The sequence below is a fragment of the Aquarana catesbeiana genome, linkage group LG10 (genome assembly GCF_042186555.1).
Source record: "Aquarana catesbeiana isolate 2022-GZ linkage group LG10, ASM4218655v1, whole genome shotgun sequence".
In the NCBI taxonomy this organism is placed as follows: Eukaryota; Metazoa; Chordata; class Amphibia; order Anura; family Ranidae; genus Aquarana; species Aquarana catesbeiana.
The window spans coordinates 22183054-22200441 of NC_133333.1; the positions used below are offsets into that span (position 1 = coordinate 22183054).

The 17388-nt window shown below is 44.4% G+C and overlaps 1 protein-coding gene across 2 annotated transcripts in view; it reads right to left on the reverse strand.

Annotated features, from left to right (window-relative positions):
* The window catches only part of LOC141110443 (phospholipase A2 inhibitor and Ly6/PLAUR domain-containing protein-like), a 74587-nt gene that overhangs the window by 1043 nt on the left and 56156 nt on the right, over positions 1–17388 (reverse strand). For both annotated transcript variants that reach the window (XM_073601789.1, XM_073601790.1), the window contains 3 exons: positions 15971–16084; positions 8811–8957; positions 8051–8194 (listed from right to left, as the gene is read on the reverse strand). In XM_073601789.1, the coding sequence (XP_073457890.1) occupies positions 8051–8194; positions 8811–8957; positions 15971–16084 (405 nt within the window). The remainder of the gene's footprint in view (positions 1–8050; positions 8195–8810; positions 8958–15970; positions 16085–17388) is intronic.

A 17388-nucleotide genomic window follows, 5' to 3' on the forward strand; every position in this document is an offset into this window, starting at 1 on the left:
AAATATTCGTTAAGCGCCACAAAAGGGATATAATGCTGGAAAGTTGTCACAATAAACCCTGTCCATTAAAAACCCCCACCTTTTACCATGCCCACCAATCACCTTCGGCATCATGGCACGCTTTGCTTGGTACAATTTCTTCATTCTATATAAAGCTGTTCCTAACATGAAATTGTCACTTGACTGTGTTTAGCCCTGGATCAAAGATTCCCAGTCCTCTGTACCAGGTTTGGGTTCATAGCAAATCTTAAATCAATTTATTATCTCTTATTCTTCTTGTTCATTCTTTCAAATTATTGTTGGCTGTTCGCCCATTCAGCGAACACCCGGATTGTCGGTGCGTTTAACCGTTTTTTTGGCCGCCGAATGCCCCGCAATGCATTGGAAGCCCTGATTGGCTGAAACAATAAAGGATTTGCCCAATCAGGGCACAGAACACTGTCAGAGCCATGATTGGAGAAAGTAATGACTGTGTCCAATCACAGCTTATTGCTCAAAGACCCACCCTACACTATAAAAAGTTCCTTCCCAGAGCAGCCATCTGCAGTGTGATATTGGAGTGGAGAGAGATAAAACAGGGCGCTGTTCATTGCCACTAGAGAGTTAGTCTGCTATAGAGATTCTATTGTGAGTGTTAAGTATCAGTGTAGTGTCAATATAGTGATAGTTCAGCGTGAATGTAGTGCGACCATTCATTTTTACTTTTAGTGTCAGTTTAGTGTGAATATAGTGATAGTGCAGCGTGAGTGTAGTGCGATCGTTCATCTTTACTGTAGTATCAGTTTAGTGTGTCAGGGCAGGTTTACTGCGATATAGTAGTGCGTCAGGGCACTTTTACTGCAGTATATTGAAGTGCGCTAGTGCACTTTTGCTGCAGTATATTGAAGTGAATTAGTGCACTTTTACTGCAGTATATTGAAGTGCGTCAGTGCAGTTTTACTGCAGTATAGTGTAGTGTGTCAGTGGAGTGTGTCTGTGTAGTTAGTACTCAAGTTAAAGTGCACCAAACACCACTTTCCATTGAATAAAGAGCATCCAAGTACACATTTCCCTATCTTTATTACATTTGTGTAATAAGCCCCCATCATGTCTGGGAGGCCAACAAGGAGAGGCAGATGATCCCATGGCAAAGTGAGGGGGCCAGGAGCGTATGTGTCCACAGACAAAGGTGGACATGAGCCTGCAGAGAGGGGAGAACACTGGTAAACAACAAATTGGTAGTCATGTTCCCCCCAGCCACAGCGTATTGCCAAGTTGGCTCCAGTGAAGAGGAGGATGGAGGGGAAGGTGACAATGAGGTCACTGACGGGACTTGGGTGCCAGGAAGAGAACAGAAGTTAAGTGAGGGTAAGGCACAATCCCAACAAGGCAGCCATCATAGAAGAGTAGAGAGCAGCCACCCTATTTCATCACATTGTGGAGCTGTTATCTCCTGGCCCACTTCCCACAGCTCAGCTGTCTGGGCCTTTTTTAGCACATGTGCAGCTGATCGCACTGTTGCAATTTGCCAACTTTGCCTCAAGCAGATCAAGGGTGGCAAAAACACCAGCCGATTGGTTACCAAATGCTTGACAAGGCATTTAACCTTCCACCACTTAGCCTGTTGGCAAGAGCACCTAAAAGCCACACAAAAGCTATGCAATTCTGCTCCTCTACACTCCTCACCTTTCAGGTCCACCCCCCCCCCCGCTATATCTCATGACCTTTCAGCAGCCTCCACTGACAGGGATGATGCTATAACAAAGGGTGTCACAGGTCCTTGCAGTACATCTGCCAGCAGCACACCACCAGCTGTAGACTATAGGAGACCCATTTCTCTGCTCCAGCTGCTGCAGCGAAAAAAAATAATACAGTCACTGCCCCCCACATGCCCAGCATCTGGCTTTACAACTCCTACCTTTCTGTCTGGTAGATTCTGCCCCCTTCCGTAAATTTGCTATATCAAAATGACAGGTTCTCAGTTGCTATTTCTTGCACGTAAGGTCTTTCCAGCTCTGTACCATTACGTGGAATTCAATGTTGTGGCATCAGTGAACAAGGCAGTCAGCTGCAAGGTCCATGTAACTGCTGACACGTGGTTCAGCAAGCATGGCCAGGGCCCATATATTTAGTTCACAGCACACTGGGTAACTCTGCTTGCAACTCATAAGGATGCAGGACAGGGCTCAGTGCTACAGCTTGTTTTGCCACCAATTCTCCATACAGCTGGTGATGATTATGCAAGATTTGTCAGCTCCACCTCCTCCACCTCTATGCCCTCCTCTGCTGAATTGTTCTATGAACCACCAGCACCCTCTTGGCTTTCAAGGGGCTATTCAACAAGTCAGGCTAAAAGATGCCATGCAGTGCTTCAGTTGGTCTGTCTAGGGCAGTGGTTCTCAACCCTGTCCTCAAGTACCCCCAACAGGCCATGTTTTGGGAATTTCTCTTAGATAAAATAGCTGTCCAAAATACCAATCCATTAACTCTAATTTAAAGCACCTGTGCAAGATAAAGGTAAACCTGCAAACATGGCCTGTTAAGGGTACTTTAGGACAGGGTTGGGAACCACTAGTCTAGAGGACAGGAGCCACACCGGAACAGAGATTCTTTCAGCTCTGCAGGGGCAAGGCAAAAGGTGGTTAACATCATGCCAGCTGGAGCCAGGAATGGTGGTGTGCGATAATGGCACTAATCTCCTATTTGCGCTTAGACCCCTTTCACACTGGGGCAGTTTTCAGGCGCTGGAACTAGCGTCTGCTAAGCAGCTGAAAACCGCCTTTCATTCATTCCAGTGTGCCTTTTCACATGGGGGCAGTGCACTTGCGGGACAGAAAAAAAGTCCTGCAAGCAGCATCTTTGGGGCGGGTTGGAATTGCTGTATACAGCATTTACAAAACGCCCCTACTCATTGGAATGAATGGGCAGAGCTTTCAAAGCACCTTAAAAATCAATTTGAAAGCACTGCTAAACGTGAGTTTTTAACCCCTTTTTGGGGGTTAAAAGCATCTGGCTAGTGGCCGAAAAGCGGCGCAGACAGTGGGAAAGGGGCTCTAAAACAGCTAAAGCGGCACATGTCCTCAATTTGGTGGTGCAGCATTTCTTAAACAGGTACCCAGGGTTAGAAGATCTGCTGAAGCAGGCTAGAAGAATCTGTAGTCATTTGAGGCGAACATACACAGCCAGCGATTGGTTTGCTGAAATTCAGTGGGAATTCCATCTGCCCGTAAACCACCTCATTTGTGCCATGTCTACCAGGTAGAACTCAAATTTGGCAATGCAGCAGCGGCTGCACATGCAGCAGAGGGCCATCAATGAGTACCTGTGTGAGTATGGCACAACGACAGGCTCAGGCTGGCTTGGCTTTTTTACCCCACACCAATGGCTGCTGATAAAGGATGCATGTACTGTACTGTCACCATTTGAGGAGGTGACAAGGATGGTGATCCGTGACAATGCATGCATCAGTGACACAAACCCTGTTGCGTTCTTGCTGGAGCAGACTCTTCGTGGCATTATGGACCGGACACTCACGGCAGAGGAGGAGAAGGAGGATTCTGGCAGTTTTGGAGGCACTGAAGCAGAGGAAGATATACGTCAAACATTAAAAGATGGTTTTACGCCCCCAGAACCTTTGGGAGTATTACGTGGCTGGGAGGAGGCAGTTCCAGATACTGTAAACCGTGACCCCAAGGACTCTGCTTATCATGCCTCCACAAAATTGTGGTGCATGGGCTCCCTCATTTTTCAAAGCCTGCGGAAAGCCCGGGAATTTGTGGCATCTAGGAGAAGGATTACTATTGGTTGGCATCCCTCCTTGACCACAATTACAGGGGGAAAGTCTCAAAACTCATCCCATCCTCACAGAAGCAGCAGAATATTAAATATCTTGAGGACACCTTGAAGAGGAGTTTATGTAATGCCTTTGCAGACTCTGCTAGGTTTCAGTCTCATGGAAAAGCTAGTTTTGAGGCTTCTGTTGGTCAAGAGAGGAGCGGTGGAGTAGGTGGCCGCCTCAGTGATGCATTTCAAATTTTTTTTAGTTCTCAGCGCCCAGGGCTGTCAGCTTCCACATCCCATCGGCAGCGTCTGCATATTATGGTGGAAGATTATCTAGGGGTGAAAAGGGATATAAAGAGCTTTCCAGTTGAGGATCCACTGGGTTACTGGGTCATGAGAATAGAGCACTGGCCAGAACATGCCCAGTATGCAATTCAGCTGCTGGGCTGCCCTGCATCCAGCGTGTTTTACAAATGGGCATTCAGTGCTGCTGGAGGTTTTCTGACAGATAAGAGTGCATCTGTCCACAGACTCCGTTGACCGGCTGACATCTTATCAAAAAGAATCAGTCCTGGAGCAATAGCTATCAAGTCCCTAATGCCAATGTCACTGATGTGTTTTCTGGATCTGGAATCTCTGCAAGATCGTCTACGCTTCCTGGCTTTGTGGGTGTTGATTTTATCTCGAAAAACATTTTTGGTATAGGTTTCATGAGCACAATTAACACTCCAGGACCAATTTTTCTGTTAGACAGATGCATATAATTTCAATTTTTTATGGCAAGGCCAATTCTTACTTTTTTTTTTTTCAAAGAAGTGTCAAACTAAAAAAAAGAAAGTATAATTAACAATAAAAAAAAAAAAATTAAAGCGCTCCTGTCCCCGTGTGCAGACTGTCTCCCAAGCCATTGTTTATAAAATAAAGAAAGCTTGTAGGGAAAATGTAGTTTTTTTGCTTTTATAAATGTCATTTTTGCTGCATCAGGTTCTGTCCCCTTGTGCTTGCACGCAGAAGCGAACGCATACGTAAGTCCTGCCCACATATGAGAACCATACATGTGAGGTATAGACGTGAACGTTGGAGCAAGAGCAATAATTTTGTTCCTAGACCTCCTCTGTAACTCAAAACATGTAACCAGTAAAAAAATTTTCAAGCGTCGCCTATGGGGATTTTTAAGTACCGAAATTGGGCGCCAGTTTTGAAGTGTGACATGTTAGGTATCTATTTACTCGGTGTAACTTCATCTTTCGCAATATGCAAAAACATTGGGCTAACTTTACTGTTTAGTTTTTTTTTAAAGCACAAAACTGTTTTTTTTTTTTCCCAAAAAAAAGCGTTCGAAAAATTGCTACGCAAATACTATGCGAGATAAAAAGTTGCAACAACTGCCATTGTATTCTCTAGGGTCTTTGCTAAGAAAACATATATAATGTTTGGGGGTTCTATGTAATTTTCTAGCAAAAAAATGATGATTTTTACATGTAGGAGAGAAATGGCAGAATTGGCCTGGGTGGCAAGTGGTTAATATGGATGTAAGCTTACCAAAAGCTATGGATCCTCTAACTAAAGAGAGGTCAGATGTGCATATGGCCAAATATTCTGGCCGGGGTAATCACAGGACTCTCCCACTGCTCTGGATTGAAAGTGTAGGCTTTACTCCTTATCCTGATACAGTAATGCTCCAATGGGACCACAATCAACATAAGGAATAAAGTTCAATGAAACTTTTTTTCGATGCATAATATCCCCATCCTTGACCTATAAGCAATAGGCCCTATGCACTTGTCCCTTTAAGGGATATCGATAACTATGGCTGAATTCCTGGAACACAACTCTCCTCCAGATCTATTCTCATCACGTTTCCACCAATAAACGATTTAAAGGGGACTGCTAGCTGGTGCACTACAGATTAATGGCATATGCAGTAATATCAATTCACCATTTAGGGCATCACCATTGGAGGCTGCAGCTTGTGGGCATGTATCCAACCATTGTCCCCTTAAGCCATATAGGAGAAATCCCTCATTCACAAAAAAACGATTAAACAGCCACCACATCCCTGGTAAGTAGGCAAAAAAGAAAACCCCCTGGAAAATGGGACTTTAAAAAGTGACTGTAAACGTGAAAGTATAAAAAATATTAGGGCTGTTACTGATTAAAATTTTTGTGTCCGATTAATCAATTTTTTTTTTTTAATCGATTAATCGACTTTAATTATAACACACATACAGATCCATACAGTGCACTAGACACTGCCTCTCTAGTAGACATCTGTGGAAATACAGCACCTAATATCCCTAGAAGGCAATACATGTGAAGGGGCTGTGTACTACAAATCCTCTCCTGAGGAGGGGAGGCATGGAGTTTTACTGGGCAAATTACAGGAGAGCGGGGTCTTATAGATGTCACCGGACTCCTCCCCCCTTCCCTTCGTTAGCAGACAAAGTCACTTCGGGAAGGGGGGAGGAGTCCGGTGACGTCAATGTCCGTGACGTCACCCGATCTCCGAGGGAACTCCCTGAAGACTCGGAAGGCGGCAGAGAGGTGAGTACCGATCAAAACAATTTTGATTGATCAAAAAAATTAACAATTAATTGAGGAATTAATTGTTAATTTCCGCAGCCCTAAAAAATATACATCTTTATTACATATTAGCAAACAACAATATTAGCAAAGAATAAAAAGGTGACATCAATATACAAATCCATAAAAAGTTGGTAGATGTAGATATATGTTGAAACTCTCTTAACTTGACCATCAAGGGTCAAGTTAAGAGAGTTTCAACATATATCTACATCTACTAACTTTTTATGGATTTGTATATTGACGTGACCTTTTTATTCTTTGCTAATATTGTTGTTTGCTAATATGTTATAAAGATGTATATTTTTTATACAGTCACTTTTTAAAGTCCCATTTTCCAGGGGGTTTTCATTTTTGCTAGCATTAATCTATAGTGCACCAGCTAGCAGTACACTTTTACATTGTTTATCAGTGGAACATGGTGAGAATAGATCTGGAGGAGAGTTGTGTTCCAGGAATCCAGACACAGTTATCAATATCCCTTAAAGAGACAAGTGCATAAGGCCTATTGCTCACAGGTCAAGGATGGAGATAATATGCATCAAACAATTTTCATTGAACTTCCTTCCTTATATTGGTTGCAGTCCTATTGGAGCATTATCAGGATAAGGAGTAAAGCCTCCCACCAGAGTGGTGGGAATGTCCTGTGATTACCCCGGACCAGGGTATTTGCCCATATGGACATCTGACCTCTCTTTAGTTAGAAGGTCCACAGCTTTTGGTAAGCTTACATCCATATTAAGGTGGTGGTGTCACACTTTGGAGATCTATTGGTGATTGGATGTTCGAGCACTCTCCTTTGAATACTCATAAAGAGGTGTTATTTAAACGTATATAAGTCCAAACATACAAAACCAATCAGCGCAGACCCCACAAACACCTCCTAGATCAGTAATGGCAAACGTTGGCACCCCAGATGTTTTGGAACTACATTTCCCATGATGCTCATGCACTCTGCAGTGTAGTGGAGCATCATGGGAAATGTAGTTCCAAAATATCTGGGGTGCCAAAGTTCACCATCACTGTCCTAGATAAATGACAGTCTGTGTGAAAGTTCTCTTGCTCTAGTGTTGCAGCTCTCTCAAAATTCCACTGGATGGTGGACTGACATCTGAAACATATGAAGAGAAGGAGATCGCACAGCTGTCCTACGGTATTACACTAAGGTAGCTGTGCGCTCTCCTTCTCTTCATATGTTTTAAACGTATATGAACTTTATGAATTTATCTCTGGGAACTGTATCACTATATCAGTGTACTGGTGTATTTGCTTTTGGATTTTGCAACATATGGGTGTTCTATAATTGATTATATAGCACGTTGGCACTTCAACTTATTTATATCATAGCCGTTGATATTTTGGATAAATGCAACTTTATTTATTTATTTATTTTTTTAGAACAATATTGTTCATAGTACGGCTATTTTCTTAGAATGAATGCCCAATAACTTGCATATAAGCCCTCAAAATGGGCACTTTTGATTTTTACAGTTCGGGTCCCATAGACTTTAATGGGTTTCTTTTTTTGGCTCCAAACTTTTGCAACGTTTGAGAGTTCTGGCCCGAAATGAACCGGGGGGTGTTCAGCCCATCTCTATTTCAAAATAATATAAGTTGTGTGTAGGTAATATTAGGTAGGTAATAGGTGATATTACATGGGTAAAGCACATACATTTTGGGTATTGTCACGTACATCTGTACAATTTACCTGAAATTTGAGTAGACTGCAGTAACAGGCACATGTTCTCATTGCCAGTGCATTTAATGGTATCCGAAGTGTAGCACATGGTGGAGCTAGCAGACAAGCAGGATGGGCATGTCACCCCATTATACACTGAACTGTCCTCTGGCACTTAGAAGGAGAAAAACAGACAAGAGATATAAGAGTTTGAAAATAAAGTGAAAAATTAAGTGATCTCTGGACTAAAAATAAGTATCCTGCTGTGATGAAGGAAATAAGAGAGTTGAGTATTGTTTATGATTTATCCATCAATAAAAGCTTTGCAGAAATGCTATGAATAGATGGGTAGTGGCTAGTGAATACATTTTACTGCCCTTCAGGCTTTGGGGGGCAGGCTGTGTCCAGTGGGGGTAGAATATGCCCTGGCATCAGTGCCCCATCATTGGTTTCAATGGGAGGAATAGTGCCCCACTGATGATGTCAGTAGGGGGAGGGGTGCCCTATCATTGGTGTTGGTGGAATAGTGCCCCAAGGGCCAGATAAAGACAAGCAAAAGGCCACACCTGTCCCCCAGGCCTCAGTTTGGAGACCAATGCTCTAGGGTCAATAGTAAACTGCTAAAAAGTTGCCCAGGGGATCAGTTACCAATGTTGAGTGTCAGAAATTGCCACCAGCAGGATGCCTGTGCTTCTGTGCTTTGTTTTGCAGTTTACAAATGATCCGTCTTAAACAAATGTTCTATCTGTAAATTAACATTAAGATTAAAATTCAAAAAAATGTTACTTACAGGAAGGTAAAGAGGGGGTGCAGTTATCAGTTGAGCAACACGATGCAGCTGTCTTTAGTCTTATGTCATTTGTTGTAACACTTCCGCTTTGGCCACATTGGTCTGAGGATATACATATCATTATATAGCTGATGTCGGTAGAGCCACCTACAAGTAAATAAAGTTTATTTTTTTTTTGAGACCATTCGTTTCAATGCTGGGCATTAAGCACTGTTGCAGATGAAAGAATTTGGTACTTACTGTATTTATTCTGAAAGAAAGAAAGTCGGAGATTTAAAGTTATATGTATAAGTTATATGTATAGTCTTTTAACTAGAGAAGGGTTAAAAGCCCTATTGGATTTTTGTTGTTGTCTATGTCTCCCTGGGGAAATTTCCCTTCACTTTAGTCCTGGAGACCCAACAGGAACAGAGAGGAAATCTCTAGGAAATTATGAGAATTAATGACCAGTGAAGACAGGATCAAACAGCCTTTTTAGACAATGCAGAGGATTAACCCCTTAGGTTCCACAGTGAGTATAACAAGCATGCTTTACTGCAGGGGCACCCAACCAGTGGCCTGGGGGCCACATGTGTCCCGGAGAGTCTTCTGACGTGGCCCGTGACCTCCTGCTCTGGGATTGCAGGTTGACAAGCCCAGATCGTGGGTTGCCAACCTGCCATCCCAGAGATTCAGTGTTGTGAATTAAACCGGTGGTAGAGGAACCAAGTGGCTGTGGAGCAGAGCCGATGCTTCGGTATAGCGCCGGCTCCTTTCACAGTCAGAGTGACACCAAATTAACTCTGCCTGGGATAGCAACAGCCAAAGATACCTGAGTGGAAGACTGTTATTAAAGGTAAGTTTATTACTAAAATCACAGTGTATATCTGTTTTGCAGTGGTTACTGGGCTTCTTTCAAACTGATCCAAAGCGTACCTAGGGGCAGGGGCGGACTGACCATTCGGGCACTCGGGCACTGCCCGAGGGCCACATGCCACTAAGGGGCCCCATTAGGGTTACCAGCCTCAATAAAACCAGGGACAGTATGTAAAAATCTGTGTTTTTTTTAAATCCCAAGATTATAGCTGCCCCGCCTCTCCAGTACCTTTTCAGTGTGTGTATGTGTATTCTGTGTGGTATGTGTAATCTGTGTGTGTATACTGTATGTGTATATTGTGTGTCTGTGTATACTGTATGTGTGTGTGTGTATACTGTGTGGCCCCATAATCTATTGCCTGGGGGCCCCATAATCTCCTATTACCCGGGGGCCCCATAATCTTCTCCTATTGCCCAGGGGCCCCATAATCTCCTATTGCCCGGGGGCCTCATGAGTTGTCAGTCTGCCCCTGCCTGCGGGTTACCTTCACTAAACTTCTGTTATTACTTGTGGGTTTGATGCGCTTTCAGAAAGTGTACCACACTTACAGGATATAATAGAAGTCTATGGCAAAGTGCAGCTAACCCCCAAGAAAGCCACAGGTGCATTACGCTGCACACGCGGTGTGGGTAAACCTTAGCACATCAGTGTGAAAGCAGCCTTATGCCCTGTACACACGATAGGATTTTCCAACAACAAAATCCCATGTTTTTTTTCCGACGGATGTTGGCTCAAACTTGTCTTGCATACACACAGTCACACAAAGTTGGTTGGAAATTCCGAACGTCAAGAACGCGGTGACGTACAACACGTAAGACGAGCCGAGAAAAATTAGGTTCAATAGCCAATGCTGCTCTTCTGCTTGATTCCTAGCATGCGTGGCACTTTGTGAGTCGGATTTGTGTACACACGATCAGAATTTCCGACAACGGTTTTTGTTGTCAGAAAATTTGAGAACAAGCTCAAAAATTTTGTGTGACGGAAATTCCTGTGGAAAATGTGTGATGGAGCCTACACACGGTCGGAATTTCCAACAACAGGGTCCTATCACACATTTTCCATAGGAAAATCTTATCGTGTGTATGGGGCATAAGGCCCCTTTTACATGATCGGTCTGATCTGCTAAAAAAAACAGAAGGAGATCCATCCCCTTCCATCTGGGTGAATCGGATCTGAGGTCCCATAGGGTAGAGCGGGCTGTGTCCATATCTGCTCTGCATATGCAGATCGGACACAAACCTGTCATCCACCCGCTCTGCTCATTGTGGTCCGCACCTGGTTACCAATTTGCTTAAGCGGGGGTCCACCTATACCGCCAAAAAAAAAAAAAATTAAAAGCCAGCAGCTACAAATACTGCAGCTGCTGACTTTTAATAAATGGCCACTTACCTGTCCCAGTGTCCCGCGATGTCGGCAGGCGACGCCGAGATCCCGCTCGGTTCTCGGCAGCTGCCGCCGCCATCCTAGGTGAGGGAATCAGGAAGTGAAGCGTTGCGGCCTCACTTCCTGGTCCCCTACTGCACATGCGTGAGTCGCGCTGCGCATCATAACTGGTCCCCGCTCTCTCCTGGGAGCTGTGTGTTTCCCAGGAGACAGTGCGGAGGGACAGGAAGAGGCATAGACTCCCATGGGAGTCTATGCCGGAAGTGGGTGGAAATACCTGTCTTAGACAGGTATCTGCACCCCCTTTCCCCCTGAAAGGTGCCAAATGTGACACCGGAGGGGGGGAGGGTTCCGAAAAGCGGAAGTTCCATTTTTGTGTGGAACTCCGCTTTAAGTGGCCCTCGCTCTTCAAAAGGTTGGGGGTGCTTTACTGCATATACTGGCTGATTACTGTTGTGGGTTTAGTAACACTTTAAAGTTATTGTAAAGGCTCATTTTGTTTTGTTTTTTTTTAAATAACAAACATATTATACTTACCTCCAATGTGCAGCTCATTTTGCACAGTGTGGCCCCGATCCTCGACTTCTGGGGTCCCCCAGCGGCTCTCGCATCTCCTCCCCGCATCAGATAACCCCCCTAGGAGAAGCGCTCTCCTGGAGGGTTACCTTGCAGGTGCGCTCCCAAGTCCAGCATTTGCATCCGTAGACACGAATACTGGACTCGGCCCCACCCCCCGGCGGCCGCATCATTGGATTTGATTGACAGCAGCGGGAGCAAATGGCTGCCTTACTGCCTTACTCAAGAGCTAGGACCCCATGCAGAGAGGGACAGCGCGTCTCTGCCGAGTGAGTTCCAGGGCTCAGGTAAGTAAAACGGGGGACGGTGACTGCCAGAAGTTTTTTCACCCTAGTGCATAGGATGCAATAGGGTGAAAAAACACAAGGGCTTACAACCCCTTTAAGTATGTATGTGCCGTACTTTTGAGATTCCTGTAGAAGCTAGAAATCTCCGTAGTAGACATTGTCACTCCAGTGATCTCCATTATCTTCTGGGCCCTGTTCAGAGTGGCTGCCCTGCTGCATTGTGAACACAGGAGGTAGCTTGCTTGCAATGTTGATCCTGACCTCCCTGGGGCCCTAAGCAAAATTCTGCTAAGGGGCCCTCTACCTGACCCGTGATGCCGTGAGCTATGCCTCACCATTCCAATAATTGCAGCCTTACCGTGCCCATAGTCTCATCTTTACCGTGCCCATAATTGCAGCCTTACTGTGCCCATAATCACAGCCTCACCATGCCAATAATTGCAGCCTCACCGTGCCCATAATCACAGCCTTACTGTGCCCATAATCTCAGCCTTACCGTGCCTATAATCTCAGCCTTACCATGCCCATAATCTCAGCCTTACCGTGCCCATAATCGCAGCCTTACTGTGCCCATAATCTCAGCCTTACCGTGCCCATAATCGCAGCCTCACTACGGTCAGTGCCTGGATTACACACAGCAGGCATCCCCCGCTGTGTCTCGGAATTCAGTGTGAAAACTTTAGCCGCGCTGTGACAAAAGTCCCACCCTCCTCCTAGACCAGCTCCTGTGATAGATGCAGTGTTCTGTCTATCACACGAGCTGGTCTAGGAGGAGGGCGGGACTTTTGTCACAGCGCGGCCAAAGTTTTTTACACTCAGCTCAGGCCGCTCTGTGTGACATAGTGGAGGAGGAGGGGGAGGAGGAGGGAGGGGAGCACCTCCTGTCACTCAGCCACAGACAAGAGCAGCCCGAGTGGCTGTACTCCATTCGGCTGCTCAGGCTGCTCTTGTCTGTGGCTGAGTGACAGGCTCACCCGGGAGATTGCCCGGGGAGGGGGGGCCTCGAGTCATTTGCAGGGCCCTATGCACCTTGTGTAGTTAATGTATAGGGTGGATCGGCTCTGCTTGCTTTGCACGGATGCCATTCAGGGAACACTTTTCACTCTCTCAATTAATGCAAAGCGTTTTTTTAATTTGATAATCTCTACATCCAATCAGAGAATCATTCATTAAGAAAATGCAACATTTTATCTGACTAGTGCCCATGCCGAGCAGGTGACTTCCTGAAGCTAGTGGCGATCACTGGAGTAGCAGTGCCAACTACAGTGATTTTCAGCTTCTGTGGGGGTCCCACAGACATGGAACATCCTTAATTACACTGGACCAAGCTGGACCTATCAATGTAACTATGTGAAAATTGCCATACCTTTATCTGGATTAATAAACGCCCTAGAATTTCTAAGGCCACCCTCTTTCTGCATAGACTACATAAGGGCTTGGGGTCCCACATGTCTCCAAATACTACCTGGCCGCCCAGATCTCCCAACTGACTCTACTTCACGCCTCCTCCAATGTCCCCCTATGTGTGCTCTTAAAGTTCCCTAATTGCACCCCTTTCTCCATACAAGCACTCCTATGGCTCCCACAGAAACTATGCCCAACAGCGCTAAGCCCTCTCATGCAACATAGCTTAAAGTTGTGGGACTTGGTATGGTATTCAAGCTCTTTTATATCTCCCTTTCTGCCCCTATTACCCATTACTAATAACCCCCTGTTTTCCTCTGGCCTTGACTAACATCAGGCATTCGCGTGGTGGACCTCCTAGGGTCTTTCTCATGTACTACATCTGTTGACCACGCAAGCTCCACTGATGTGGTCTGCTTTTGCTCCCCAGTCAGAGTTATTTCGCTTTCTGCAGCTTCAACATTGGCTAGCATCACTTTAGCGTACCTCCTTCTACCTGTTCCAGAAAACCACTTTCGAAAACATCTGTCAACATTCCCCAGGCTCCCCAGGTCTTATCTCCACCCTCTACTTGTCCTTGAATGGCCAATCATCTTTCACCTCTCTATGTGGCCCAGTGGGAACGAGATTTAGGTACTAAGATTGATCCGACGAACTTGAGCAGGGCTTCGTCTCTGAATGCTAAATGTTTCTTTAATGCTGCCACTTTATAGGCGGCGTTCAAAGTCTTGTTATGGCGGTACTGGGTTTCAGCACATACTGCTTGTTCCAACCCGGCATCTAGTGATCGCTATTTCTGGGATGTGGCCATTGTGTGGATGTTTTGCATACTTGGTGGACCTGCCCATGACTGGTGGGCTGTTGGTCCTGAGTGTTTGGTTTGCTGTATTCCCTGTTTCATTTAAACATTCGAAAGGAGGCAAAATTTGGTTTGCAACATTGCCCGATCCTGGGCTTATTCGCTCGTCAGCAGAAATTGACAACTTACTTGTTTATAGTTGCTAAAAGGACGATTACTCAGGCATGAAAGAAACCTATGGTCCCTTTTCAGGGAGTGAGAGACCACTTTATGGCTATGATGGTCAATTAACAAATGTCCAGTATTCTCAACAACACACATGCTAAGTTCCTCAAAGTTTGGGAACTATGGTTGACGTATGCCTTACCTGATCTCTCTCTGTGCCCTGAGCCCGCCCAGTTGTGTGACAATAGTGAATGAGTATTAGCTTTTGTCATACTGATCCTCATCCCGGCCAATCAGGAAGCGGGTCGTGAGAAAGGACAGGCGATCCTATTGGATGCCTAGCAGGAGACACGCGGCGGACGCCGCCATGATGCAGAGGAGGAGGAGCGGCTGTCCGCCGCCCATCACCCAGATGACTTGACCAACAGCGAGTAGGGGGGGTGGGTGGTTGTTTGCCGTCCTCACAAAAAAAAAAAAAAAAAAAACACCAGCCGCCACTGGTTATTAGTCAAGCATGCTTTTAATTCCAATATTTTTTAATTTAAGTTTAAAGAGATTGTACATAGGAAATAAATGTACAGAAGAGGCCAAAAAAGAAAAGAAAACTGCTCAAGTCGTATGCCGCGTACACACGGTCGGAATTTCCGACAACAAATGTTCGATGGGAGCTTGTTGTCGGAAATTCCAACCGTGTGTAGGCTCCATCGGACATTTTCTGTCGGAATTTCCGACAAACAAAATTTGAGATCTGGATCTCAAATTTTCCGACAACAAAATTCCGATCGTGTGTACACAATTCTGACGCACAAAATTCCACGCATGCTCAGAATCAAGCAGAAGAGCCGCACTGGCTATTGATCTTCAATTTTCTCGGCTCGTTGTACATCACCGCGTTCTTGACATTCGGAATTTCCGACATTTGTGTGACCGTGTGTATGCAAGACAAGTTTGAGCCAACATCCGTCAGAAAAAAAACATGGATTTTGTTGTCGGAATGTCCGATCGTGTGTACGTGGCATAATAGTTGAAGGTGCGGTACTTTCAATGAGTAAACATGCTGGATGGAAGCATTGGGACACGGAACTGTACAAAATATATTCTAAACATCTGAACTATATGTTTAATAAGGAAACAAAAGAACTGGCCAGATCAAAAGTACCGGTTGAAGGACTAGAGTAAAGTAGGCAAATCGTTTTTGGCTGTAGGGTATTAATGTGTAGCAGTGAGACTAAAAAGCTTAAGGCATAATATCAGTAATCAACCCTTGTATAGCTGGTGGGAGGAAGATTGCCAGGAGAGATTACATTTAGGCAAGTCGTTTTTTTAAAGCAAACAGACATTCAAGTTAGCAGTTGTGGTTCAGATCTCTAAATATATTAGACAGATTTGGTATGTCAGCAAGAATGCTTTTTATTGATGGCAAGCCTTCACCATAAGTATATGACCTTTTTTGGTCTTTGCCAAAACCCATATAAGGGTAAACTCAAGATGATAAAGACACATTGCCTGTTGGATCAGTGGATCTCCTTTTCAGCAATTTCAAATGGCTTCACTGATCAGTACCTGTGAGATAAACACCAAATATTCAAAGATAGTTGCTCACCAAAATTCATGAGTCCATAATGTTGTGTACACATTTAACAATAGAACTTATCTGTGAGATAACCTGATTTTTGAAAGTGGAACTTACCTTTTGTGGTTTTCGTGTATAAAACGCCACACTGTTTGCCAGAAGGGCAGGTGACACTGGGGCCTGTACATGAGGTTGTTGTATTAAAGCACTGCATGCAAGACAGTGAGAGACCTATGCAGAGAGAAAATATGTAATTTGGTCATAATTATATTAAATACTATTGCTATTGCTCTACAGCAACTAAACAGATTTAGACTTTCCATCCCCAGCTGTCATTTTCCAGTGAAGGTTTTACGGTAGTCGTAAACATTTATGCACAGTATATCCAGTGAAGAGACTGGCTTCAGATGATACATAGAGATTTAAAAAAAAAAAATCTTCCTACATAAGTTGTACATGTTTGTCTGCAGCCTTCTCTTCTCTACATCCATTCAAAGTCCAACATTTTCAAAGCTTGTCTGAGAGTTCAGAAAACAGTGAGCAGAGAGCTAAAATTACATACTGTAGAGCTCAGTGAGGAGAGCTCTGAGAGCTGATTGGAGGGAAGGGACACCCCCCCCCCTTTACACAGCATACAGGAACAGAGCTTGGGCTGTCAATCACAAGCTGTGTGCTGGAGAGCTCCCTCCCCATCACCTTTTTATCTCTTGCTGTCAGGAAAATCTGTCAGAAATGACTCATGCTGATAGTAGAGACACAATGCAACTGACAGAAATGACACTTAATGCTCTTAATAGAGACAAATACACACTATAGAGGGATATGTTCATATTTTATGTCTGAGGTTTACAGCCACTTCAATATAAATGTCAGGCAATAAAGAAAATTGTTTTTAAAATGTCTGCCCAAATGAAACTCAGATTTCAATTTCGGATAGGTGGTGGGTAAACTAATTTGGATGGCTGAATGGTCCAGGCTGCTTTTGCTGTTCCCTGAGCACTCTTAGCTTGACTACCAGTGCCACCAGGTCCCACCCTTCTATCTTAGTATACCTGATAGAATTTTTTTGTGATCCCACTTCTGTTAGGATTTGCTGCTGTTTTTTTCAGATTTTCCCAGTTTTTCAATTTTTTTGCCCCATTATCTAATCAAGCAGGGCTAGCAGAAGCTTCCCAAACCAATCTGCACAATTTTGTATAATTTGCTGCTTTGTGATACACATTTGATAAAATTGGTTCAGATTTCCACTGACTTCAATGGAAATTTAGTTACATGGTTCAGAAATCCAAAATTTTTGGGGCTTGCAAGTTTTTACCAATTTTGACAGAGCCACCACTCATCAAATGTTACCTAAGTTCCCTCATCCTTAGTGCTGGGTTAAAAAAAATGCTATTATCCCTCATTCTTTTGCTGGCTCCATCCCATAAACATGCACCTTTGGATGAGTTGAGTGCAACTCCAGATCCAGACCCTTATCGCTTCTTTCCTGGAGGCGACCTAGGATGTATATTTTGCTTTATTTTCTTTTATACTTA